Here is a 27,526-nt window from a genome sequence, read left to right on the forward strand (position 1 = left end):
TTTGCATACCCTACCAAATTCATCCACCAATCTCTGCAACTTCTCTTCAGAATCTCCCAAGAGCACAGTGTCATCAGCAAAGAGCAACTGTGACAACTCCCACTTTGTGTGTGATTCTTTATCTTTTAACTCCACTCCTCTTGTCAAGACCCTCACATTTACTTCTCTTACAGCCCCATCTATAAATATATTAAACGACCACGGTGACATCACACATCCTTGTCTAAGGCCTACTTCTACTGGGAAATAATTTCCCTCTTTCCTACATACTCTAACTTGAGCCTCACTATCCTCGTAAAAACTCTTCACTGCTATCAGTAACCTACCTCCTACACCATACACCTGCAACATCTGCCACATTGCCCCCCTATCCACCCTGTCATATGCCTTTTCCAAATCCATAAATGCCACAAAGACCTCTTTAGCCTTATCTAAATACTGTTCACTTATATGTTTCACTGTAAACACCTGGTCCACACACCCCCTACCTTTCCTAAAGCCTCCTTGTTCATCTGCTATCCTATTCTCCATCTTATTCTTAATTCTTTCAATAATAACTCTACCATACACTTTACCAGGTATACTCAACAGACTTATCCCCCTATAATTTTTGCACTCTCTTTTGTCCCCTTTGCCTTAATACAAAGGAACTATGCATGTTCTCTGCCAATCCCTAGGTACCTTACCCTCTTCCCAATACCTCTAACTCTCCATTTAATAACTCTCCTCTCCTATTTTTAACTGACAAATCCATTTGTTCTCTAGGCTTTCTTAACTTGTTAATCTCACTCCAAAACTTTTTCTTATTTTCAACAAAATTTGTTGGTAACATCTCACCCACTCTCTCATTTGCTCTCTTTTTACATTGCTTCACCACTCTCTTAACCTCTCTCTTTTTCTCCATATACTCTTCCCTCCTTGCATCACTTCTACTTTGTAAAAACTTCTCATATGCTAACTTTTTCTCCCTTACTACTCTCTTTACATCATCATTCCACCAATCGCTCCTCTTCCCTCCCACACCCACTTTCCTGTAACCACAAACTTCTGCTGAACACTCTAACGCTACATTTTTAAACCTACCCCATACCTCTTCGACCCCATTGCCTATGCTCTCATTAGCCCATCTATCCTCCAATAGCTGTTTATATCTTACCCTAACTGTCTCCTCTTTTAGTTTATAAACCTTCACTTCTCTCTTCCCTGATGCTTCTATTCTCCTTGTATCCCATCTACCTTTTACTCTCAGTGTAGCTACAACTAGAAAGTGATCTGATATATCTGTGGCCCCTCTATAAACATGTACATCCTGAAGTCTACTCAACAGTCTTTTATCTACCAATACATAATCTAACAAACTACTGTCATTTCGCCAATTAGTAAATTGGTATGAGTTGCAAATTGGAGAAAGTGTTACAATAAAAGACATTGTAATGAGAATTGCTAAAACTGGAAAAAATATCAAAAAATTTACAATAGAAAATAAGCGTATTAAAATAAATGAAAAGCTTGTAATAAAAATATACTCTCTCAGTTTTGAAGAAGTAATTTTCAAGTTCACTTGAGGCATAATTTAAGGCTGGTAAAGAAAACATGATCAGATGATAATATAAACCATCTACATTACATCATCTTGTCAGGGTGTTAAGGGCTACTGACAGCTTTTGTGGTAGGAAAAGATAAAATTTTGTTCAGATTTTTATCCCAGAAGGTTAGTCACTCAGGATAACCCAATAAAGTCTGTGCTTCATCAGGAGCTGTCAGTCCTTTTGCTACTGGACTCCTTTAATCTTTTCCCCAGGATGAAACCCACAACAGTCAACTAACACCCATGTAGCTCTTTACTGCTTGATGTAAGGAAACATGTCCAACATGTCACCTGTGGCAGGGAGTTATCATCAGTCCCTCAGTGTGAATTTAGGATGCTACCAACTGAGCCACTAGCACCCACAAGCTCTGCTTTCTGGTGTACTGGGAAGACATATTGTCCAAAGCTGAGTGATGAAAGAAAAAGGAAAACAGAGTTCCTTTTTCCAATAGAAATGGAACAAAATTCCCAAATAGGTCAGGTGAGTCCATTTGCTTACCCCAGCAGAGCAGGACAGCTAAATCCCCTACCTGACTGAGTAGCCACCTTCCCACCAAAACTATAATATAATAATAATAATAATATCTTTATTTACTACAGATACATGTACAAGGTATACAGGCCTAGCTGACATCAATGACATACTACTATAGAGAAAGCCCCTTGTTATGCTAAGCATTTCGGGCAAATTAGGTCAGTGTCTCAGGATGTGACCCACACCAGTCAACTAAACCCAGGTACCCATTTCACTGATGGGTGAACATAGACAATAGGTGTAAAGAAACATGCCCAATGTTTCTACCCTGGCTGGGAATCAAACCCAGACCCTCGCCATGTGAAGTGAGAGCTTTAGGCACCAGGCCACCACCACAGAGCAGAAAAATGGACCTGATGAATGGTGCCCTAGCCATTAACATGCCCAACAGGCAGTCTCCCACCCAGGAAGGATGGCCTGAAAAAAATGAAATATAAATTTTTTTTTTTTTTTTCCAACAAGTCGGCCGTCTCCCACCAAGGCAGGGTGACCCAAAAAAGAAAGAAAATCCCCAAAAAGAAAATACTTTCATCATCATTCAACACTTTCACCACACTCACACATTATCACTGTTTTTGCAGAGGTGCTCAGAATACAACAGTTTAGAAGCATATACGTATAAAGATACACAACATATCCCTCCAAACTGCCAATATCCCAAATCCCTCCTTTAAAGTGCAGGCACTGTACTTCCCATTTCCAGGACCCAAGTCCGACTATATGAAAATAACCGGTTTCCCTGAATCCCTTCACTAAATATTACCCTGCTCACACTCCAACAGCTCGTCAGGTCCCACGTATCATTCGTCTCCATTCACTCCTATCCAACACGCTCATGCACGCTTGCTGGAAGTCCAAGCCCCTCGCCCACAAAACCTCCTTTACCCCCTCTTTCCAACCCTTTTGAGGATGACCCCTACCCCTCCTTCCTTCCCCTATAGATTTATATGCTTTCCATGTCATTCTACTTTGATCCATTCTCTCTAAATGACCAAACCACCTCAACAACCCCTCTTCTGCAAATCTGACTAATGCTTTTATTAACACCACACCTTCTCCTAATTTCCACACTCCGAATTTTCTGCATAATATTTACACCACATATTGCCCTTAGACAGGACATCTCCACTGCCTCCAACCGTCTCCTCGCTGCTGCATTTACCACCCATGCTTCACATCCATATAAGAGTGTTGGTACTACTATACTTTCATACATTCCCTTCTTTGCCTCCATAGATAACGTTTTTTGACTCCACATATACCTCAATGCACCACTCACCTTTTTTCCCTCATCAATTCTATGATTAACCTCATCCTTCATAAATCCATCCGCCGACACGTCAACTCCCAAGTATCTGAAAACATTCACTTCTTCCATACTCCTCCTCCCCAATTTGATATCCAATTTTTCTTTATCTAAATCATTTGATACCCTCATCACCTTACTCTTTTCTATGTTCACTTTCAACTTTCTACCTTTACACACATTCTCAAACTCATCCACTAACCTTTGCAGTTTTTCTTTAGAATCTCCCATAAGTACAGTATCATCAGCAAAAAGTAACTGTGTTAATTCCCATTTTGAATTTGATTCCCCAAAATTTAATCCCACCCCTCTCCCGAACACCCTAGCATTTACTTCCTTTACAACCCCATCTATAAATATATTAAACAACCATGGTGACATTACACATCCCTGTCTAAGACCTACTTTTACCGGGAAGTAGTCTCCCTCTCTTCTACACACCCTAACCTGAGCCTCACTATCCTCATAAAAACTCTTAACAGCATTTAGTAACTTACCACCTATTCCATATACTTGCAACATCTGCCACATTGCTCCTCTATCCACTCTATCATATGCCTTTTCTAAATCCATAAATGCAATAAAAACTTCCCTACCTTTATCTAAATACTGTTCACATATATGCTTCAATGTAAACACTTGATCTACACATCCCCTACCCACTCTGAAGCCTCCCTGCTCATCCGCAATCCTACATTCTGTCTTACCTCTAATTCTTTCAATTATAACCCTACCGTATACTTTTCCTGGTATACTCGGTAAACTTATTCCTCTATAATTTTTACAATCTCTTTTGTCCCCTTTCCCTTTATATAAAGGGACTATACATGCTCTCCGTTTAGTAATTTATACAGGAGAAGGGGGTACCAGCCGCTTCCTCCCATCATTTTAGTCATCTCCTATGATGCATATGGCTTATGGAGGAAAGATTCTTTTCCACTTCCTCATGGAGTATGTTAAATATGTACAGTAAAACAAAGCTTCCTACTTATTTAATTTCATAAACCTGGAAAAATATTTAAAAGTTAAAATTTGTTGGCTAGTATTAATACTAGATACCATTCCTTTATTCTTATGACCATGACAAAGGTGCATGTGACTTGAATTGTAAATTGCTAGTACATTACACAGTAATTTGCTTACATTTATATAGAGGCTTTGAAGGAGATCCCAAAATATTAAGTTAAGGAAGCTGTGAGGGCCAATCCTAAGGTATATAGCAGTCCAACCCTTGTAGAAGCCCCAGACACCTTCAGTTTTCAAAGTTTTCAATATGCAGTCGGTTATGCCTTTATATAACAATCCACGTCCTTGAGTATCCAGACCTGAAAAAATTATAATGTTGTAGTTTAAAAAACTAATACAACATATGGAGTTATTAACTAAAATCTTTCTTTACAATAGGCATCAGTATGTATACGAAAATGGAGTCAACTCCACTATCCAGCCTGTAGCTGTTGGAGCGCCCCAGGGTAGTGTCCTAGGCCCACTCCTCTTTTTCATCTACATCAATAATCTCCCCAATGCATCTCAACTCCTTAACCCCTTGACTGTCACAACCCCCAATCCTGAGATGTCTCCTGGTGTCGCAAAATTTAAAAAAAAAAAAAAAAAAAAAAAAAAATCTTAAGAAATGATAGAGAATCTTTTCCTGATTGTAATGACACAAAAAAAAAACGAAATTTGATGGAAAACTGACGGAATTACGCTCTCATAAAGTTAGCGACCTTGGCGATATTTACAAATCGGCGATTTCGCCCACTTCGAGCCCTATTTTCGGCTAATTCCATTGTTCCAGTCGTCCAAACTCATAGCTATTTCTTTAGAACTCCATTTTTCTATCGATTGCGTACAAGAAACTGCCCATTTACCGATTTCAACTACCCAATAACGTGGTCAGAAATTTGCAATTTGGCCAATTTCACAAAAATTAAAAAATATGACAATTTCAAAATAAGGTCCAGAATGAACAATGCAGACATTCCTGGCTCTAAAATAACATTTTCTTTGTTCATCAGTCACATCTCCAGGCCCCTCTGATATTACTCTTGCTTTCTATTTTGAATTTTTATTCAAACAAAAAATAAAAGATTTACTGTTATGTAGACTACTGCAATACTGTAATAATTGTACAAATAATGTCAACCAATTCATGACTGCATATTAGAATGGCTAGTTGGACATTTATTGGACAATGACATCAGTTGTTTACTTTTGAACATCAGCAAAAATCAAACATTTCCCCTAATTTGAGCTCCATTTCCAGGTTCTTTTTATAGTAATACCAATCAAAATCACCTCTACTTATATAATATGTTTTCCATTCTATCAAATGAGACCAAGAAAACAAGAATACAACCATAAATACTATACAAAAATAGACCACAAAGTCGGCATTTTAATTAAAAAAAATGGTCGGAGTTTTTTTCCCATTATGCACTGCGTGCTCCAGGATTTTTTTTATAGGGTGCACACTGACTACACAGACCTATTCTCTCACATGTGGGCCTACCAGCTTTCTCCTGCTTGATCTGAAGCCGCTAGAATTTATGAGTATATATACGTCAGACACGGTACCTTGTTAGACGTATATATACGTACAACCAAAACAGTCAAAGGGTTAAACCAGTTCTATTTGCAGATGACACTACAGCCTCTCCTCAATAGCGACGTACTCGTTTACCGATGCCTTGGACTTATGACGGGCTCTCTGACCAGTATTCATACCTAAATAATGTATATTAGAGCTGATTTCCTCTATTCCCTTTATTTCAATATACAGTACACTACTGTATAAGCATTTAAAAATATACCAGAAATGTTATAAATGGTGCAAAGGTGACATTAAAACAACATCAAAGATGGTTGACACAAACTTACTACCATTATAGTATGCTCCTCACTTAGTGACGAATTCATTTAACGACGTGGTCTTAGGAACGGAACTCTGGCGTTAAGTGAAGAAAGGCTGTACTTATATCCACGGCCACTCAAACCCAGCTATACTCAGAGATACTGTAAACAACGAACTGCTAAAATATATACATGTACTTGGATGATGACCAACAAACTCACTCTCAATACATGTATAAACAAAACATACTTCATGCTGTTTGGAAACAGAGCCTTAAAAATCCAACTTAATATATCAATAAATGGTTCCCCTATTACAAGACACACTGAGGGTAAATTTCTTGGTCTTCTCCTTGACTGTAATTTTAAATTTCATTCCCACATCCAGCATATCTCCAAAAAAATTTTCAAATCAGTAGGCATCCTTTCCAAGATACGATTCTATGTACCCCAAATGACACTCCTTACCTTATACAGTGGAACCTCAAAAATCGAACTGCTCCCAACACGACCAATTATGTAAGTGTATTTTTGTAAGTGCTTTTATAAGTGTATTTTTGAGGGTCTGAAATGGACTAATCTAATTTACATTATTCCTGATGGGAATAAATTCATTCAGTAAAGGCACTCAAACAGCCTTCTGGACTGAAGAAAGTTCGATATTTGAGGTTCCACTGTACCACTCTTTAATATATACCTACTTCACCTACGGTATTTGTGCCTGGGGATCAACCACAGCCAACCATCTAAAACCTTAATAACCCAACAAAAACCTGCTGTGCAGATGATTACCAGCTCCTGTGCTAGACAACACACCCCACCAATTTTCAGAAGCCTGAACTTGCTAAATATATAAGACATACACTCATATTATTGTGTCTACTACATATACAAAACATTAAACTCCAATATAAACCCTCCACTTAAACTTCTCCTTGACAGCTGCAACAGAACACACATTCACAACACAAGGCATAAGGCACTCTTTGACATCCCTCGTATCACTCACACTATGTAAAAATGCAAAGCACATGAGGGTCCGAAGATCTGGGATTCACTACCTGAACCGGTAAAGGATCCCCTGACTACACCTACCATCCGACTTATGACCGAGCTTGATTCCGACCAAATGGTCTTAAGTCAAAATGGACATAAGTCGAACCTTACAACTGAATATCAACATCACATTTTTGTAATGATTTTATTTTATTGTTTTATTTTGGTGTTTAATTTTTTACTTAAGTCAAAATGGACATAAGTCGAACCTTACAACTGAATATCAACATCACATTTTTGTAATGATTTTATTTTATTGTTTTATTTTGGTGTTTAATTTTTTACTTTACTTTTTATGCTGTTAGTACTGTATTTTATACTGTAAGGTTTAGGATAAACACTGTGTACAACACAAACAGTTGTTTAATTCCCAGAAATTTGGCATACAAAACAGGGTCGTAAGTCGAGTGGTTGTATGTCGAGCAGGTCATAAGTCAGATGGTAGGTGTACTTATAAATTTAGGACTTTGCTTAAAAAATCATCTCATCTCTCAATACTAACCAAACCAACCAAAACAACTTCTAATCAGTTTGAAGCGACTCTCCCAAATATTATATTATATGACCCCTAGTCTATTAAACATCTGCCAATCCATGAAATATTACTGTTTGAACCATTATTTGTAATATTGTTTTTATTATGTGTAACTTCAAGATTATTATTCTTATAAACCTCTACCTTGACTACCTCACATTAGTATTAAGGTTAAATAAAGATTTTAATACAAGTTAACCATTCTTATCGTGTCTAGATTTAAGTAGTTACTATGTACTAGGATTAGTCTGCCCAAAATGCCCCAGCATGATAGTGGCTTTCTTTGTATTTAGCAAACCAAAATTGTAATTACACATTGTAACCTTTGCAAAGAAATATACTCTTTATCTTTATCTTAAAATTATTACAAGATTGAATGTAAAACTTCAACACAAAATATATGGGTGTAAAACAATGTTATATTAAAAAATGCACACGTACAGCCTCTCCTCACTTAACGATGGAGTTCCATTCCTAAGACCATGTTGGTAAACGAATTCGTTGCTAAGCAAGAAACATACTATAATGGTAGTGTGTTTGTGTTAGCCATCTTTGATATTCTTTAATGTCACCTTTGCACCATTTATAACATTTTTAGTATACATATTTTCAAACGTTTATACAATAGTGTACTGTATATTAGTACATGGGGAGAGGGAAGTATTAGGTAGATGGCGAGAATATTTTGAGGAACTTTTAAATGTTGAGGAAGAAAGGGAGGCGGTTATTTCATGCACTGGCCAGGGAGGTATACCATCTTTTAGGAGTGAAGAAGAGCAGAATGTAAGTGTGGTGGAGGTACGTGAGGCAATACGTAGAATGAAAGGGGGTAAAGCAGCTGGAACTGATGGGATCATGACAGAAATGTTAAAAGCAGGGGGGGGATATAGTGTTGGAGTGGTTGGTACTTTTGTTTAATAAATGTATGAAAGAGGGGAAGGTACCTAGGGATTGGCGGAGAGCATGTATAGTCCCTTTATATAAAGGGAAAGGGGACAAAAGAGATTGTAAAAATTATAGAGGAATAAGTTTACTGAGTATACCAGGAAAAGTATACGGTAGGGTTATAATTGAAAGAATTAGAGGTAAGACAGAATGTAGAATTGCGGATGAGCAAGGAGGCTTCAGAGTGGGTAGGGGATGTGTAGATCAAGAGTTTACATTGAAGCATATATGTGAACAGTATTTAGATAAAGGTAGGGAAGTTTTTATTGCATTTATGGATTTAGAAAAGGCATATGATAGAGTGGATAGAGGAGCAATGTGGCAGATGTTGCAAGTATATGGAATAGGTGGTAAGTTACTAAATGCTGTAAAGAGCTTTTATGAGGATAGTGAGGCTCAGGTTAGGGTATGTAGAAGAGAGGGAGAATACTTCCCGGTAAAAGTAGGTCTTAGACAGGGATGTGTAATGTCACCATGGTTGTTTAATATATTTATAGATGGGGTTGTAAAAGAAGTAAATGCTAGGGTGTTCGGGAGAGGGGTGGGATTAAATTATGGGGAATCAAATTCAAAATGGGAATTGACACAGTTACTTTTTGCTGATAATACTGTGCTTATGGGAGATTCTAAAGAAAAATTGCAAAGGTTAGTGGATGAGTTTGAGAATGTGTGTAAAGGTAGAAAGTTGAAAGTGAACATAGAAAAGAGTAAGGTGATGAGGGTATCAAATGATTTAGATAGAGAAAAATTGGATATCAAATTGGGGAGAAGGAGTATGGAAGAAGTGAATGTTTTCAGATACTTGGGAGTTGAAGTGTCGGCGGATGGATTTATGAAGGATGAGGTTAATCATAGAATTGATGAGGGAAAAAAGGTGAGTGGTGCGTTGAGGTATATGTGGAGTCAAAAAACGTTATCTATGGAGGCAAAGAAGGGAATGTATGAAAGTATAGTAGTACCAACACTCTTATATGGATGTGAAGCTTGGGTGGTAAATGCAGCAGCGAGGAGATGGTTGGAGGCAGTGGAGATGTCCTGTCTAAGGGCAATGTGTGGTGTAAATATTATGCAGAAAATTCGGAGTGTGGAAATTAGGAGGTGTGGAGTTAATAAAAGCATTAGTCAGAGGGCAGAAGAGGGGTTGTTGAGGTGGTTTGGTCATTTAGAGAGAATGGATCAAAGTAGAATGACATGGAAAGCATATAAATCTATAGGGGAAGGAAGGAGGGGTAGGGGTCGTCCTCGAAAGGGTTGGAAAGAGGGGGTAAAGGAGGTTTTGTGGGCAAGGGGCTTGGACTTCCAGCAAGCGTGCATGAGCGTGTTAGATAGGAGTGAATGGGGACGAATGATACTTGGGACCTGACGATCTGTTGGAGTGTGAGCAGGGTAATATTTAGTGAAGGGATTCAGGGAAACTGGTTATTTTCATATAGTCGGACTTGAGTCCTGGAAATGGGAAGTACAATGCCTGCACTTTAAAGGAGGGGTTTGGGATATTGGCAGTTTGGAGGGATATGTTGTGTATCTTTATACGTATATGCTTCTAAGCTGTTGTATTCTCAGCACCTCTGCAAAAGCAGTGATAATGTGTGAGTGTGGTGAAAGTGTTGAATGATGATGAAAGTATTTTCTTTTTGGGGATTTTCTTTTTTGGGTCACCCTGCCTCGGTGGGAGACGGCCGACTTGTTGAAAAAAAAAAAAAAAAATATTGTAATAAACAGAATAAAGGAAATCAGCTTTAATATACATTTTTTAGGTATGCATACTGGTCAGAGAGCCTGTCATAAGTCCGAGTCATCGGTAAACATGTATGTATGTCGCTAAGTGAGGAGAGGCCATAATTTAAAAATTACTAACACTGGTGAGACTTCCTTTGTTACAGGTGTGTAGTAATGCATGTAGTAATAGGTGTGTAGTAAGAGGGATGTAGGCACACAGGTGCACCTGCCTATTTGCACTCAGCTATTTATGATTGCAGGGGTTGAGTCTCAGCTCCTGGCCCTGCCTTTCTCCTGGCTGCAACTAGTGTGTAGCAGCCAGGAGAGATATACACTCTTACTAATGTACTTGAGAATAACCTCTTAAAAACGATAAACTATCACAATAATTAATGTGATAATCAGTAAACCCTCAATATGACAGACTTCTGAAATAATGGACAAAATCCGCTGGGTATTTTCAACGTTCGTTGTAATATAACTGTAAACTGTGTGTACATTTCTATATTAGGTTTACAGTAGAGTAATGTAGTTCTTCTCTGCTATTTCTTAACATTATTCTGACTTAACTAACAATCTCTTCAATAGTCCACTATATCAAGAATTTATTGTACAGCATTTTACAAAATAAGTATAGGAGAAAAGTGCTATACCTATTACCTTGGTTGTATATTCTTGTAGCGATAACATCAAAAGGACTCATACAGCTTGCTATAACCAATCCGCTTGCCATAGCTCCAAAAAATGTACTCTGCCAGCTGTCTCTTGCATAGAACTGCAACATGATGTTCAAACACTGTTACTAAAGAAGTGAAAATAATAAATTTAGTTTGTTCTCTTATCAAAAGAGGACCTAAAGAATTTTCATTAAAAATTTCATGTGTGAAAAGTATATTATACTACAGTACTAAGGTGATGAATAAGACACATGAAAAACCTGGTTATTTTTATTATGAAGACTTTTTGCAAGCCAGTGGCTTGATCAATTCAATGCACAGGGTATGTGAAGGTACACTGAAAGTGGAGATAATAAGACAAGGTAATCAGTGGCTGGCAAAATGTTTGTAATAAAAATACCCAGGTGTTGTATATCTTACCTTACCTTTGATGAGTTCCAAGAGTCTTTCTATTACTGTACCACACAGTACTAAGGTGCTCTGTAACCTTTACATTTTCAGTTTTCCCATGGATATAATAATAATAATAATAATAATAATAATAATAATAATAATAATAATAATCCTAAGATTTAAATAGGAAAATCAATTCTGCATTTATACTACTTGAAAGAAGGGTCTAAATCGAGATATCTGACGAGAAATAAATTTCTGTCTAAATACAGTGGACCCCCGCATAACGATTACCTCCGAATGCGACCAATTATGTAAGTGTATTTATGTAAGTGTGTTTGTACGTGTATGTCTGGGGGTCTGAAATGGACTAATCTACTTCACAATATTCCTTATGGGAATAAATTCGGTCAGTACTGGCACCTGAACATACTTATGGAGTTAAAAAATATCGTTAACCGGGGGTCCACTGTGCTGAAACCTTTTTTTTTTCTAGATATGTGGAGAGCTGGTTAGATAAGTACACTTTCCTGCATGCTAATAACCATAGGACAAATGTTACTTATCTTTTAACAGCACGATTTCTAGCAGCTGCTCCCTGGAAATCCCTTCGGGGTGCCGTCTCAGTTTCCATAGGGGGTGTTGATTAACAAGTGAGTTATTCATACAATTTGCCCGAAGGAGTGTATATCTCAGCATTTCACTAATATCTGAAATGCGTAGTGATACTCACTTGGTTTTGGGTGAATTACCCTCGCATCACAGGATCTATTAGTAATTCTGGTCAAATCTCATCTTTACTTATTAGCTGCAGCTAGCATAAGAAGATGTGGGTATGGCTGGACTTACCTGGGTATTGTAACTGACCCAGTTTCCCCTAGTTTGTTGTAGGGGAGGTGTAACCCCGGTATTGTTGTCTTGAGTAGGCTGCTACAGATGCATAGTTATATTGTCCTCACTCATTAATAGGGAATCACTTTGGTCATTCGTTACATGATAGGGTGATATCTTGTCCCTTCATTCATAACACATGAATGCATACCGCAACACAAACTTTTACACTTTATCGGGATTATACCATGGATTATACACTCATGTTTCTTTTTAACACTAGTTTTCCTAGTGGAGATTGACAGTATTTCAGGGTTTACCACACAAAGTCATCATTTTCTTTGTTCTCAGAGGGAGATTTGTGATGTGTTCACGTTCTCATGTCTGAATTCAACCTAGCTTGTTACCCTGCTCAATTCTCACCAGTTCATCGTCCGAACAAAAGAACTGCTGAGTTCAGCTTTATATCTCTTCCTTACTACACATTGTAACAGTATTCAATACAAGAGGGTAGGTTTCTTGTTATTTAGCTATAGACTAGAATTCATAATAATCCCAACTTGTAGAGGAAGTGGGGTGCAGGTTTTCCCTTAATTTTCCTGCTAAATGGAAAAAGAGTTACTACTCTCATTTAACCCTTAAACGGTCCAAACAGACCGACGTTCAAATTCGTAGTGCTCCAAAAGTAGATCTACTTTTTTTTACGTATTTTCAAATATAACAAAAAAAATGTAGATAAAAGTTTTTTTTACACGTTTTCAAATGTAAAACAAAAAAGATCTTTATTTTTTACATACTTTCAGATGTTAAAAAAACGTATATATACGTTTGGACCGTTTAAGGGTTAACCCCTCACTGCGTAGTTGATCAGAAACTCTAGCAAGGAGAGGAAGGCGTGCTTTGTGATGCTATGGTACATACATGTGTCCCTTGTAAAACTGTTTGCGAGGAAGGAAGAGTCCACTAGTCCCTTCCGGGAGGGCTAAGCCCCTCAGAGGGCTGAGGGGAGCTGAGATATCCCCTTTACTGGAGAATTTTCTCCACAAGATACATAAGATCAGGAGAGTAAAGTAATCTTTTTCCTTACCTTCTCTCCCTCTAGCCACAATACTGCCATGAACAAGCGAGTGAAAAAATGCCATATTACTCAAATAGAAATCAACTCAAACAGAAATGACCATTCCAGCATCCTATGGGTAAGATGCATTTACTTGTATAGAAAGTGGGGAAAAGCACCTCATGGACCAATACGTTCAAAGCAGCAGAGATAAAAGAAAATGGATAAATAAAAAAGTGAAGCAAGAATCTATCACTGCTCCAAAAGATTATTTTAGGAACAATGAAGACCCAATTGAACAAGCCATCAATGAATTCTCACTAAACACTCTCCAGTCTTGGTCAATAAGCCATGCCTTGCTGACACACTTCAACCACTTTAGGGAGTTAATGCAGCTACACACAACACTTGCTGCTGTATGTAACCATTATATTAATTATGAAAATAAAATGTTTTAAGATTAGTGAGGATGAAATTTAATGCTGTTTGGAGCAACTGCTCCTGCAACTGATGAACCATCCATAATGAGGGTTCAACAGTTGTGTACTCACCTATAAGTGGTTGCAGGGGTCGATTCACAGCTCCTGTGTGTGTGCGTGCGTGCATGTGTGCTTGCATGTGTGCATGCATGCACACATATACACAGGATCAGGAGGTGTGGCTCAACCCCTACAACAACATATAGGTAAGTACACAACTGTTCAACCCTCATTACGGATGGTCCATTAGTCACAGGAAAAGTTGCTCCAAACAACATTAAATTTCTTCCTCACAAATCTTAAAACATTTTATTTTCGTAATTAATATAATGGTTACACGCAGCAGAAAGTGTTACACGTAAATAAAACATTTATTGTGTATTGTGAGAAACACAATTTATTTGAGTAGAAACAGGTATGTAATGTAGCTATTGTTTTTTGCAGTGCTCCTCTGATATTCAAATTTAAATTTTTATTTCTTTTATGCAGCACACCAATAATGTGGTTTACATGTACATAATAAAATATTGTTAGGCACTAAAGAAAGCCATTTTTTTTTTTAACACTGGCCATCTTCCACCAAGGCAGGGTGCCCCCCCCCCTAAAAAAAAAAAAAAAAAAAACACTTTCACCATCATTCACACATAATCACTGTCTTTGCAGAGGCATGCATATATGAGAGTTCAAATATCACTCCAAACAGCAAATATCCTAAACCCCTCCTTTAGAGTGCAGGCATTGTATTTCCTATATCTAGGACTCAAGTCCGGCTAACTGGTTTTGCACTGTAAAATGCCTGTGTAGTCAAATTGGTTGTTCCCCTAATGTAGCATTCTAGGCCCCTCTATTCTTCCTCCTCAACATAAATGGCTTACAAAATGTCACCCAGCATCTTTGATGTTGATATAACCTGTATCTTCTCATGTTCTGACCCCCTGACATTAAACACTGTAGTTAATGATGATGAAAAATAAACTTACCCTTAATATAGAAAAAAACAGTAGTAGTAGAAGTTACAGATGAGTGAAATGACCTGCCATGCAAATTTGGTTGTTTGTAATATATATTTGTTAATAGAACAAACAAAAGCTTCCAAATGTTAAATATGCTGTACAGTACTACAGTGGAACCCCGGTTTTCGTCAGGTCCAGTTATCGTACAATTCAGTTTTTGACCATTTTTTCTGCGAAATTTTCCCCATTTTCGTACATCCACTCGGAAATCGTCAGTACCATGCGCATCCACCTGCCCGTGGGACGCGGCCACTCATATGTTCGTGACTCAGTCTTCCTTTGTTACTCGTAGAAGGTGGTAGTGATGGTGGTAGAGGGTAGTAGTGATGGTGGTAGGGGGTGGTAGTGATGGTGGTAGAGGTTGGTGGTGATGGTGGTAGAGGGTGGTAGTGATAGCGGTAGAGGGTGGTAGTGATAGTGGTAGAGAGTGGTAATGATGGTGGTAGAGGGTGGTAGTGATGGTAGAGGGTGGTAGTGATGGTAGAGGGTGGTAGTGATGGTAGAGGGTGGCAGTGATGGTGGCAGAGAGTGGTAGTGATGGTGGTAGAGGGTAGTAGTAGTTGTGATGTGGTAGTGATGGTGGAAGAGGGTGGTAGTAGTTGTGATGGTGGCAGAGGGTGGAAGTAATGGTGGTAAAGGGTGGTAGTGATGGTGGCAGAGGATGGTAGTGATGGTGGTAGAGGTTGTAATGGTGGTAGAAGATGGTAGTGATGGTGGTAGAGGGTGGTAGTGGTTGTGATGGGGTAGTGATGGTGGTAGAGGGTGGCAGTGGTTGTGATGGTGGTAGAGAGTGGTAGTGACTGTGGTAGAGGGTAGCAGTGATTGTGGTAGAGGGTGGTAGTGATGGTGGTAGAGTTAACCTCTCCTCCCTCTCCCCTCCTCGTCATCTTCCATATGCCAACAAGTCTTCAATAAAGGTAAAAGTGATTTAAATATTCATTTATCCATATTATGAGTGCTTTATATTTATTTCTCATTGTTTTCTGTATGTAAAACTATAGTTATTCTCTACAAAATGCATTTTTTGTTAATATTTTTGGGTGTCTGGAACAAATTAATTGGATTTACATTATTTCTTATGGGAAATATTACTTCAATTTTCATACATATCAGTTTTCAGCTGACCTTCTGGAACAAATTAAAGACAAAAACCTGGGTTCCACTGTACAATAAAACAATGATGATTGGAAAACATACCCCATACTGTTCCAACCAGTCTTTACTCTTGGAATAGGTAAACAACTGTGATGCTGATCCAACGCCAACTCGTGGTATTGAAGATACTGCCCCTCGCCAGAGGCCCCTGATGCCCTCTTTCTTTGCAATACCCCACAAGGCAGGCATGAAACCTATGAATAAATTATAAATGGTCTATGTAATAATCACACTAAAAGATTTTCTAAATAAAATTGCCATACATAGATGATACAACTAAATGGCTGTACTTTTTGGCCATTATGTAGTTAAGATCTTTTGATTCAAAAATTCTAAATTAAAAAGTAGATCCTTTGAATTAAAGCACCAAAGATGACTTATGGCTGAAATATACAAAGTGCTATCAAAAAGTTCCTGGACTACCACAAAAGAATATCTAGGTTTACCTAATCACCTATATAACAATTCAATTACAAGTTTATTTTAGCAAGATACATGTTTATACAAAGGAGTGTAACAAGTTGGTGAACATGCCAAAAGCCCCTTTATATGCAGAGCATTTCGGGCTAGCTTAAGACTAACTTAAGATTAATAAGGCAATAACAGTGCTGTAATTTTACATATAGTCATTAGATGAGTAACAGTGAATACAAGAAAACTGAATATTCAACTAGTTCATGCTATATGGCTTTAGTAAGTTTGGTAGAAAAGAATTACAGTTCTGATATAGAATATTAAAAAATAGAGTACATATTACAATTTAGTAAAATTTAATCCTTTCAGTGTCAAGACCCCTGATCCTTAACTCTGTTTACCTGGAGAGAGTTCCGGGGGTCAACGCCCCCACGGCCCGGTCTGTGACCAGGCCTCCTGGTGGATCAGAGCCTGATCAACCAGGCTGTTACTGCTGGCTGCACGCAAACCAACGTACGAGCCACAGCCCGGCTGGTCAGGAACCGACTTTAGGTGCTTGTCCAGTGCCAGCTTGAAGACTGCCAGGGGTCTGTTGGTAATCCCCCTTATGTATGCTGGGAGGCAGTTGAACAGTCTCGGGCCCCTGACACTTATTGTATGGTCTCTTAACGTGCTGTGTTGAAAAAAAAAAAAAAAAAAAAAAATCTTATGAAATGATAATCTTTCCCTGATGGTAATGACACCAAAAGTACAAAATTTGATGGAAAACTTATGAAATTATACTCTCGCAAAGTTAGCAATCTCGGCTATATTTACGCATCAGCGATTTCGCCCACTTTCAGCCCTATTTTCGGCCAATTCCATTGTTCCAGTCAGTTAAAATCATAGCTATTTCGCTAGAACTCCATTTGTTCTATCGACTGAGTACAAGAAACTGCCCATTTACCGATTTCAACTACCCAATAAAGTGGTCAGAAATTGGCAATTTGGCCAATTTCACAAAAATTTCAAAATAGGGTCCAGAATAAACAAGGTAGACATTCCTGGCACTAAAATAATATTTTCTCTGCTCATTAGTCACATCTCCAGGCCCCTCTTATATGCTCTTGCTTTCCATTTTGAATTTTTATTCTTACAAAAAATAGAAGAATTACTGTTATGCAGACTACTGCATTATAATAATTGTATAAATAATTTCAACCCATTCGTGACTGCATATTAGACTGGCCAGTAGTTTACTCTTGAACATGGGCAAAAATCGAACATAAGCTCAATTTCAAGGTACTTTTCATCATGAAACCAATCAAAATTATTTTAATTTCTGTAATGTATCTTTCATTCTATCAAAGGAGACCAAGAAAACAAGAATGCAACCATAAATACTATACGAAAATACACCGCAAAGTCGTAGTTTTAAACCAAAAACACGGTCGGAGTTTTTTTTCTCATGCACTGCGTACTGCAGGATTTTTTTATACTGCGCACACTGACCATGCAGCCCCATTTTTTCATATGTAGGCCTACCAGCTTTCTTCCACCAGATCTGAAGGAGCTAGAATTTTGGCATTGTATTATGGGACTGACATTGGCTCTCAAGCCGTAATATTACAGGACCAACACTGAAAGGGTTAAAACAATGAAGCTGAAATCATTTTAAGTTTGAAGTAATGACTAAATAGTTGAGCGATCATCAAACACAATTTACAATATGAAGTATTACAATTTAGCACAATTTAAAACAATGAACTTGAAACAATTATAAGTTTGAAGTAATGAGCAAATAATTGAGCAATCATCAAGCACAATATACAATAATGAAATTGAAGCAGTTTTAAGTTTGAAGTAAATGATCAAATAGCTGAGCAATCATCAATTATTTAGGAGTTTTTTTTGAGTAACTGGTAGGTGTTAAGTAAAGTGTTTGTCTGGTTAATTTTGGGTGATGAAGTAATTTCTAAGTAGGGCCTTAAATTGATTTGTAGTGTGTTCTGGCAATGCATAGCATTTTTGCATAGGGAGAGATGGACACGAGGGATATCGAAGAGTGATTTGTGCCTTGTGTTATGCCTGTGTGTTCTGTTGTAGTTAACAAGGAAGAATTTGAGAGGAGGGTTAATATCTGAGTATAATGTTGTGTGTGTGTAGTAGGCACAATAATAAGTGTAGATGTTTTGTATATTAAGTAAGTTAAGGCTCTTAAAAAGTGGTGGAGTGTGTTGTCTAGTGCAGGAGTTGGTAATCAATCGCACTGCAGCTTGTCTCCCATGAAGTACTCTCCCTGGAAGGCTATATACTGATTCCATTGCCTCTGCCATTTCTCAAAATAATTCTGAAATTCTTCTTTCCTAACTGTGCCTGTGATTCTGTTTGAATCACCTCCATGTCATTAAAATGTTGCCCCTTGAGTGTCATTTTTATTTTTGATAAGAGATAGAAGTCACAGGGGGCTTGATCTGGGAAGTAGGGGGAGTGGTTGATGACTGTCATATTGTTTATGGCCAGAAAAACATGGTCTTTTTGGTTTTGAGTTGGTAAGTGGAGTACAAATTTTGCAGCCACTCTTCTCATATTCAAAATTTCAGTCAAAATGCTTTAACATGACCCATAAGAAATTCCCACAGCACTTGTAATGTCCTGGATATTCTGGTGATAATCTTTGTAGATAGCCCTCCTCATTTTCTCAATGCTGGCATCAGTTTTTGATGCTGATGGATGACCAGAGCACTCATCATCCTCAACTAATGTTCATCTTGCTTTAAATTGAGAAAGCTATATAAAGCACTTTATCCAACCCAGTGTTTCATCTCTAAATGCTTGCTGACATATTTTGTGTTTCACTGGTTGCTTTACTGAGCTTGAAGCAGAATTTCACACATACATATGCTGTTCTCTGTTTTATAAAGATTCCATTCTGTTAAACATAAAATCACAATAACACACTGACATGACAGAAAATGATTGTCTAACCTCAAATGAATGACCGACCACACTGAAACTCACCACATAAAAGAGGTGTGTTCTGCACAGTGTGATCTATGCTGCTGCCATATTTCACCTGGGTAGAGCGAAAAAATAAAGGAACTTTTCGATAGCACCTCGGACTCCCTCATACAAGGTGGTTCTTGGCCTGGTAGGCAAAGCTCTTGCTTCACATGGTGAGTGTCTGGGTTCGATTCCCAGCAAGGGTGGAAACACTGGGTATGTTTCCTTACACATGTTGTCCATGTTCATCCATCAGTAAAATGGGAACCTGGGTGTTAGTCGACTGGTGTACTCACCTAATTGTGGTTGCAGGGGTCGAGATTCAGCTTCTGGCCCTGTCTCTTCACTGGTCACTACTAGGTCTTCTCTCTCCCTGCTCCATGAGCTTTATCATACCTCGTCTTAAAAGGGAGAGATACATGATTATACATATACACCTGGAAAATCCTAGAGGGATTAGTACCAAACTTGCACATGAAAATCACTCCCTACCAAAGCAAAAGACTTGGCAGATGGTGCAACATCCCCCCAGCGAAAAGCAGAGGTGCCACTAGCACGATAAGAGACAACACAATAAGTGTCAGAGGCCCAAGACTGTTCAACTGCCTCCCAGCTTACATCAGGGGGATCACCAATAGACCCCTGGCTGTCTTCAAGCAGGCACTGGACAGGCACCTAAAATCAGTACCTGACCATCCGGGCTGTGGTTTGTCCGTTGGATTACGTGCGGCCAGCAGTAACAGCCTGGTTGATCAGGCCCTGATCCACCATGAGGCCTGGTCACAGACCGGGCCATGGGGGCATTGACCCCCAGAACTCTCTCCAGGTATACTCCAGGTATATGTATGTATGGTTCCTGCCTCCATGACATCACTTGCCAGACTATTCAACTCTATGACTGAAATACTTCCTAACATCCCTTTGATTCATCTGAGTCTTCAACTTCCAATTGTGACCCCTTGTTTTTGTGTCCCCTCTCTGGAACATCCTGTCTCTATCCACCTTATCTATTCCTTGTCGGTGCTGTATGAGCCTTGTAGGTTTAGTGCTTCTTTTTTATTATAATAATAATCTATTCCTTACAGTATTCTGTATGTCATTATCATGTCTCCCCTAACCCTCCTGTCCTCCAGTGTCTTCAAGCCGATTTCCCTTAACCTTTCTTCGTAGGACATTCCCCTTAGCTCTGGAACTAGCCTTGTTGCAAACTTTTGCACTTTCTGTAATTTCTTGACGTGCCTGACCAGGTGTGGGTTCCAAAATGGTGCTGCATACTCCAGTATGGGCCTGACGTACATTGTACAGAGTCTTGAACAATTCCTTACTGAGGTGTCGGAATGCTATTCTCAGGTTTGCCAGGCGCCCATGTGCTGCAGCAGTTATCTGGTTGATGTGTGCTTCTGGAGACATGTTCAGTATCACACTCACCCCAAGATCTTTCTCCTTGAGTGAGGTTTGCAGTCTTTGGCCTCCTAGCCTATACTGTACTCTGTCTGCAGTCTTCTTTGCCCTTCCCCAATCTTCATGACTGCATTTGGCGGGGTTAAGTTCAAGGAGCCAGTTGCTGGACTATGTGTCCAGCCTGTCTAGGTCTCTTTGTAGTCCTGGTGTGGGGTCACATCCTGGGACAAATCTGACCTAATTTGCCCAAAATGCTCTGCATAATAAGGGGCTTTCTATAGAGTAGTATATCACTGATGTCAGCTAGGCCTGTATACCTCGCACTTAGTGGGAGATGGCCTATGTGTTAAAAAAAATATGTATACAGTGGACCCCCGGTTAACGATATTTTTTCACTCCATAAGTATGTTCAGGTGCCAGTACTGACCGAATTTATTCCCATAAGGAATATTGTGAAGTAGATTAGTCCATTTCAGACCCCCAAACATACACGTACAAATGCACTTACATAAATACACTTACATAATTGGTCGCATTCGGAGGTAATCGTTATGCGGGGGTCCACTGTATTATATAATAATAATGTACTACAATGGTAATCAAACCACTTCTACTGTTTGTGTTGGCTACAGTATTTGTACGTATGTCAAATAAAAATACTGAACTGGCATACAGTACAGTATTGTACAGTACATACTTGTTTAAAATTAAATATATTTAATAAAGAACTGTACCTACATTTAAATATAATAAATGCGAAAATATTTAAAAAAATTTTGAAATGTCAAAAAACGTGACATCATCTTGATAACAAATATGAAAAGCTGAAATGTGTGAGTAACTTTATAAAATGAAAATAATAACAATGTGAGATTTTAATTCTCAAAGAGGAAACGGTGAACATTGCAACAGAGTTGACAGTTCAATTGGAACAAGGTGATGTCACTTACCTTGATGCTTGTGCTGGTGACCAACAGCAATAGACTCAGCTGCCTGAGATTGTAAATGAGTTTTTACCTGAAGAAAAACAAATGTTTTAACCTTGCATCAAAAAAGTTTTCAGGTCATTTACCCAGTGAGGTGAATTATTCATGAAAGAATAACCAAGGTGCTACTACTTGAGATATGAGCCACCTGAAAAATAACAAAACTTCCCCACTTACCAACATCTTTAATAACACTGTTAAAAGGCACCTTTTAAATCTCACATATATGTTGCAACTATTAACTGTGTAAATTCTCATACTTTGGTTTCAACACCTAAATTCATAGAACCTAAATTCATAGAACTGATGTAAATGCTATAAAATTTATTTGTAATTGACCTATTAGTATTTTGCAACCTGTCTCCTAGTACTTGTGATTGTAACAAATTACACAAGCTGTATTGATACGTACTCAATGTCTTAAATATTATACAGTGGACCCCCGCTTAACGATCACCTCCCAATGCGACCAATTATGTAAGTGTATTTATGTAAGTGCGTTTGTACGTGTATGTTTGGGGGTCTGAAATGGACTAATCTACTTCACAATATTCCTTATGGGAACAAATTCGGTCTGTACTGGCACCTGAAAATACTTCTGGAATGAAAAAATATCGTTAACCAGGGGTCCACTGTACTAGATCTAGATTTAAGTAGTATGTAAGCCTTATGATTAGGTTGTCTGAGATGCATTGCATAATTAGTGGCTTTCTTTTGTGCCTACATTTGTAAATTTGGGGTGCCAGGGGTAAATGTAAATGGGGAGCCTTTAATTGAGCTATGTGTAGAAAGAAATTTGGTAATAAGTAATACATATTTTATGAAAAAGAGGATAAATAAATATACAGTGGACCCCCGCATAACGATCACCTCCGAATGCGACCAATTATGTAAGTGTATTTATGTAAGTGCGTTTGTACGTGTATGTTTGGGGGTCTGAAATGGACTAATCTACTTCACAATATTCCTTATGGGAACAAATTCGGTCAGTACTGGCACCTGAACATACTTCTGGAGTGAAAAAATATCGTTAACCGGGGGTCCACTGTACAAGGTATGATGTAGCACGTAATGAAAGTAGTTTGTTAGATTATGTATTGGTGGATAAAAGGTTGATGGGTAGGCTCCAGGATGTACATGTTTATAGAGGGGCAACTGATATATCGGATCATTATTTAGTTGTAGCTACAGTTATAGTAAGAGGTAGATGGGAAAAGAGAAAGGTGGCAACAACAAGTAAGAGGGAGGTGAAAATGTATAAACTAAGGGAGGAGGAAGTTCAGGCGAGATATAAGCGACTATTGGCAGAAAGGTGGGCTAGTGCAAAGATGAGTAGTGGGGGGCTTGAAGAGGGTTGGAATAGTTTTAAAAATGCAGTATTAGAATGTGGGGCAGAAGTTTGTGGTTATAGGAGGGTGGGGGCAGGAGGAAAGAGGAGTGATTGGTGGAATGATGAAGTAAAAGGTGTGATAAAAGAGAAAAAGGTAGCTTATGAGAGGTTTTTACAAAGCAGAAGTGTTATAAGAAGAGCAGAGTATATGGAGAGTAAAAGAAAGGTGAAGAGAGTGGTGAGAGAGTGCAAAAGGAGAGCAGGTGATAGAGTGGGAGAGGCACTGTCAAGAAATTTAATGAAAATAAGAAAAAATTTTGGAGTGAGTTAAACAAGTTAAGAAAGCCTAGGGAAAGTATGGATTTGTCAGTTAAAAACAGAGTAGGGGAGTTAGTAGATGGGGAGAGGGAGGTATTAGGTACATGGCGAGAATATTTTGAGGAACTTTTAAATGTTGAGGAAGAAAGGGAGGCGGTAATTTCATGCATTGGTCAGGGAGGTATAGCATCTTTTAGGAGTGAAGAAGAGCAGAATATAAGTGTGGGGGAGGTACGTGAGGCATTACGTAAAATGAAAGGGGGTAAAGCAGCTGGAACTGATGGGATCATGACAGAAATGTTAAAAGCAGGGGGGAATATAGTGTTGGAGTGGTTGGTACTTTTGTTTAATAAATGTATGAAAGAGGGGAAGGTACTTAGGGATTGGCGGAGAGCATGTATAGTCCCTTTATATAAAGGGAAAGGGGACAAAAGACTGTAAAAATTATAGAGGAATAAGCTTACTGAGTATACCAGGAAAAGTGTACCGTAGGGTTATAATTGAAAGAATTAGAGGTAAGACAGAATGTAGGATTGCGGATGAGCAAGGAGGTTTCAGAGTGGGTAGGGGGTGTGTAGATCAAGTGTTTACATTGAAGCATATATGTGAACAGTATTTAGATAAAGGTAGGGAAGTTTTTATTGCATTTATGGATTTAGAAAAGGCATATGATAGAGTGGATAGAGGAGCAATGTGGCAGATGTTGCAAGTATATGGAATAGGTGGTAAGTTATTAAATGCTGTAAAGAGTTTTTATGAGGATAGTGAGGCTCAGGTTAGGGTGTGTAGAAGAGAGGGAGACTACTTCCCGGTAAAAGTAGGTCTTAGACAGGGATGTGTAATGTCACCATGGTTGTTTAATATATTTATAGATGGGGTTGTAAAGGAAGTAAATGCTAGGGTGTTCGGGAGAGGGGTGGGATTAAATTTTGGGGAATCAAATTCAAAATGGGAATTGACACAGTTACTTTTTGCTGATGATACTATGCTTATGGGAGATTCTAAAGAAAAATTGCAAAGGTTAGTGGATGAGTTTGGGAATGTGTGTAAAGGTAGAAAGTTGAAAGTGAACATAGAAAAGAGTAAGGTGATGAGGGTGTCAAATGATTTAGATAAAGAAAAATTGGATATCAAATTGGGGAGGAGTAGTATGGAAAGAAGTGAATGTTTTCAGATACTTGGGAGTTGACGTGTCGGCGGATGGATTTATGAAGGATGAGGTTAATCATAGAATTGATGAGGGAAAAAAGGTGAGTGGTGCGTTAAGGTATATGTGGAGTCAAAAAACGTTATCTATGGAGGCAAAGAAGGGAAAAGGTGTGGAGTTAATAAAAGTATTAGTCAGAGGGCAGAAGAGGGGTTGTTGACGTGGTTTGGTCATTTAGAGAGAATGGATCAAAGTAGAATGACATGGAAAGCATATAAATCTATAGGGGAAGGAAGGCGGGGTAGGGATCGTCCTCGAAAGGGTTGGAGAGAGGTGGTAAAGGAGGTTTTGTGGGCAAGGGGCTTGGACTTCCAGCAAGCGTGCGTGAGCGTGTTAGATAGGAGTGAATGGAGACGAATGATACTTGGGACCTGACGATCTGTTGGAGTGTGAGCAGGGTAATATTTAGTGAAGGGATTCAGGGAAACCGGTTATTTTCATATAGTCGGACTTGAGTCCTGGAAATGGGAAGTACAATGCCTGCACTTTAAAGGAGGGGTTTGGGATATTGGCAGTTTGGAGGGATATGTCGTGTATCTTTATATGTGTATGCTTCTAGACTGTTGTATTCTGAGCACCTCTGCAAAAACAGTGATAATGTGCGAGTGTGGTGAAAGTGTTGAATGATGATGGAAGTATTTTCTTTTTGGGGATTTTCTTTCTTTTTTGGGTCACCCTGCCTCAGTGGGAGACGGCTGACTTGTTGAAAAAAAAAATAAAAATAAAAAATATATATATATATATATATATATATATATATATATATATATATATATATATATATATATATATATATATATATATATGTCGTGCCGAATAGGCAGAACTTGCAATCTTGGCTTAAACAGCAACGCTCATCTTGCCATATAGGACAAGTGAAAATTTGTGTGTGCAATAATTTTGCCAAAATCATTCTGAACCTAACGAAAAAATATATTTCACTGTGTTTGTTTAGTATTAAATTACTGTAAACAATTCTAAAATATATTTAGTTAGGTTAGGCTAAAATAAATTGTTCTTGTTATAATAAGGTTAGGTAAGTTTTCTAAGTTCCTTTTGGTGCAAAATTATAAATTTTTACATCAACATTAATGAAAAAAATATATCTTTAAACGTATAAGAGAAAATTTCAGAAAGGACTTAACTTTAAATGAGTTCTTGCTAATTGACCAGTTTTACATATTCGGCACGACATATATATATATATATATATATATACGTATATATATATATATATATATACAGTGGACCCCCGCATAACGATCACCTCCGAATGCGACCAATTATGTAAGTGTATTTATGTAAGTGCATTTGTACGTGTATGTTTGGGGGTCTGAAATGGACTAATCTACTTCACAATATTCCTTATGGGAACAAATTCGGTCGGTACTGGCACCTGAACATACTTCAGTAGTGAAAAAATATCGTTAACCGGGGGTCCACTGTATATATATATATATATATATATATATCCTAGGTAGTAGGTTGGTAGACAGCAACCACCCAGGGAGGTACTACCGTCCTGCCAAGTGAGCGTAAAACGAAAGCCTGTAATTGTTTTACATGATGAAAGGATTGCTGGTGTCCATTTTTCTGTCTCATAAACATGCAAGATTTCAGGTACGTCTTGCTACTTCTACTTACACTTAGGTCACACTACACATACATGTACAAGCGTATATGTACACACCCCTCTGGGTTTTCTTTCTAGTTCTTGTTTATTGCCTCTTACCTCCATGGGGAAGTGGTACAGAATTCTTCCTCCATAAGCCATGCGTGTTGTAAGAGGCGACTAAAATGCCAGGAGCAAGGGGCTAGTAACCTCTTCTCCTGTATATATTACTAAATGTAAAAGAAGAAACTTTCGTTTTTCCTTTTGGTCCACCCCGCCTCGGTGGGATACGGCCGGTGTGTTGAAAGAAAGATATATATACATGTATGTATATATATATATATTTTTTTTTTCAACAAGTCGGCCGTCTCCCACCGAGGCAGGGTGACCCAAAAAAGAAAGAAAATCCCCAAAAAGAAAATACTTTAAGAACATAAGAACATAAGAAAGGAGGAACACTGCAGCAGGCCTGTTGGCCCATACTAGGCAGGTCCTTTAGAATTCATCCCACTAACAAACATTTGACCAACCCAATTTTCAATGCTACCCAAGAAATAAGCTCTGATGTGCAAGTCCCTCTCAAATCCAACCCTTCCCACTCATGTATTTATCCAACCTAAATTTGAAACTACACAAAGTCCTAGCCTCAATAACCCAACTAGGTAGACTGTTCCACTCATCAACTACCCTATTTCCAAACCAATACTTTCCTATGTCCTTTCTAAATCTAAACTTATCTAATTTAAATCCATTACTGCGTGTTCTCTCTTGGAGAGATATCCTCAAGACCTTGTTAATATCCCCTTTATTAATACCTATCTTCCACTTATACACTTCGATCAGGTCTCCCCTCATTCTTCTTCTAACAAGTGAATGTAACTTAAGAGTCTTCAATCTTTCTTCATAAGGAAGATTTCTAATGCTATGTATTAGTTTAGTCATCCTACGCTGAATGTTTTCTAACGAATTTATGTCCATTCTGTAATATGGAGACCAGAATTGAGCTGCATAATCTAGGTGAGGCCTTACTAATGATGTATAAAGCTGCAGTATGACCTCTGGACTTCTGTTGCTTACACTTCTTGATATAAATCCCAGTAATCTATTTGCCTTATTACGTACGCTTAGGCATTG

At 38.3% G+C, this 27,526-nt stretch overlaps 2 protein-coding genes across 3 annotated transcripts in view; one reads left to right on the plus strand and one right to left on the minus strand.

The window, feature by feature from the left end:
- Window positions 1-27,526, plus strand: part of LOC128688296 (transmembrane protein 138) — a 112,284-nt gene that overhangs the window by 19,397 nt on the left and 65,361 nt on the right. The window lies entirely within an intron of this gene.
- The window catches only part of LOC128688295 (solute carrier family 25 member 35), a 50,106-nt gene that overhangs the window by 6,642 nt on the left and 15,938 nt on the right, over window positions 1-27,526 (minus strand). For both annotated transcript variants that reach the window (XM_053776050.2, XM_070086671.1), the window contains exons 4-7: window positions 21,890-21,956; window positions 16,185-16,336; window positions 11,198-11,312; window positions 4,573-4,754 (exon numbers count right to left, since the gene is read on the minus strand). In XM_053776050.2, the coding sequence (XP_053632025.1) occupies window positions 4,573-4,754; window positions 11,198-11,312; window positions 16,185-16,336; window positions 21,890-21,956 (516 nt within the window). The remainder of the gene's footprint in view (window positions 1-4,572; window positions 4,755-11,197; window positions 11,313-16,184; window positions 16,337-21,889; window positions 21,957-27,526) is intronic.

The sequence above is a fragment of the Cherax quadricarinatus genome, chromosome 19 (genome assembly GCF_038502225.1).
Source record: "Cherax quadricarinatus isolate ZL_2023a chromosome 19, ASM3850222v1, whole genome shotgun sequence".
In the NCBI taxonomy this organism is placed as follows: Eukaryota; Metazoa; Arthropoda; class Malacostraca; order Decapoda; family Parastacidae; genus Cherax; species Cherax quadricarinatus.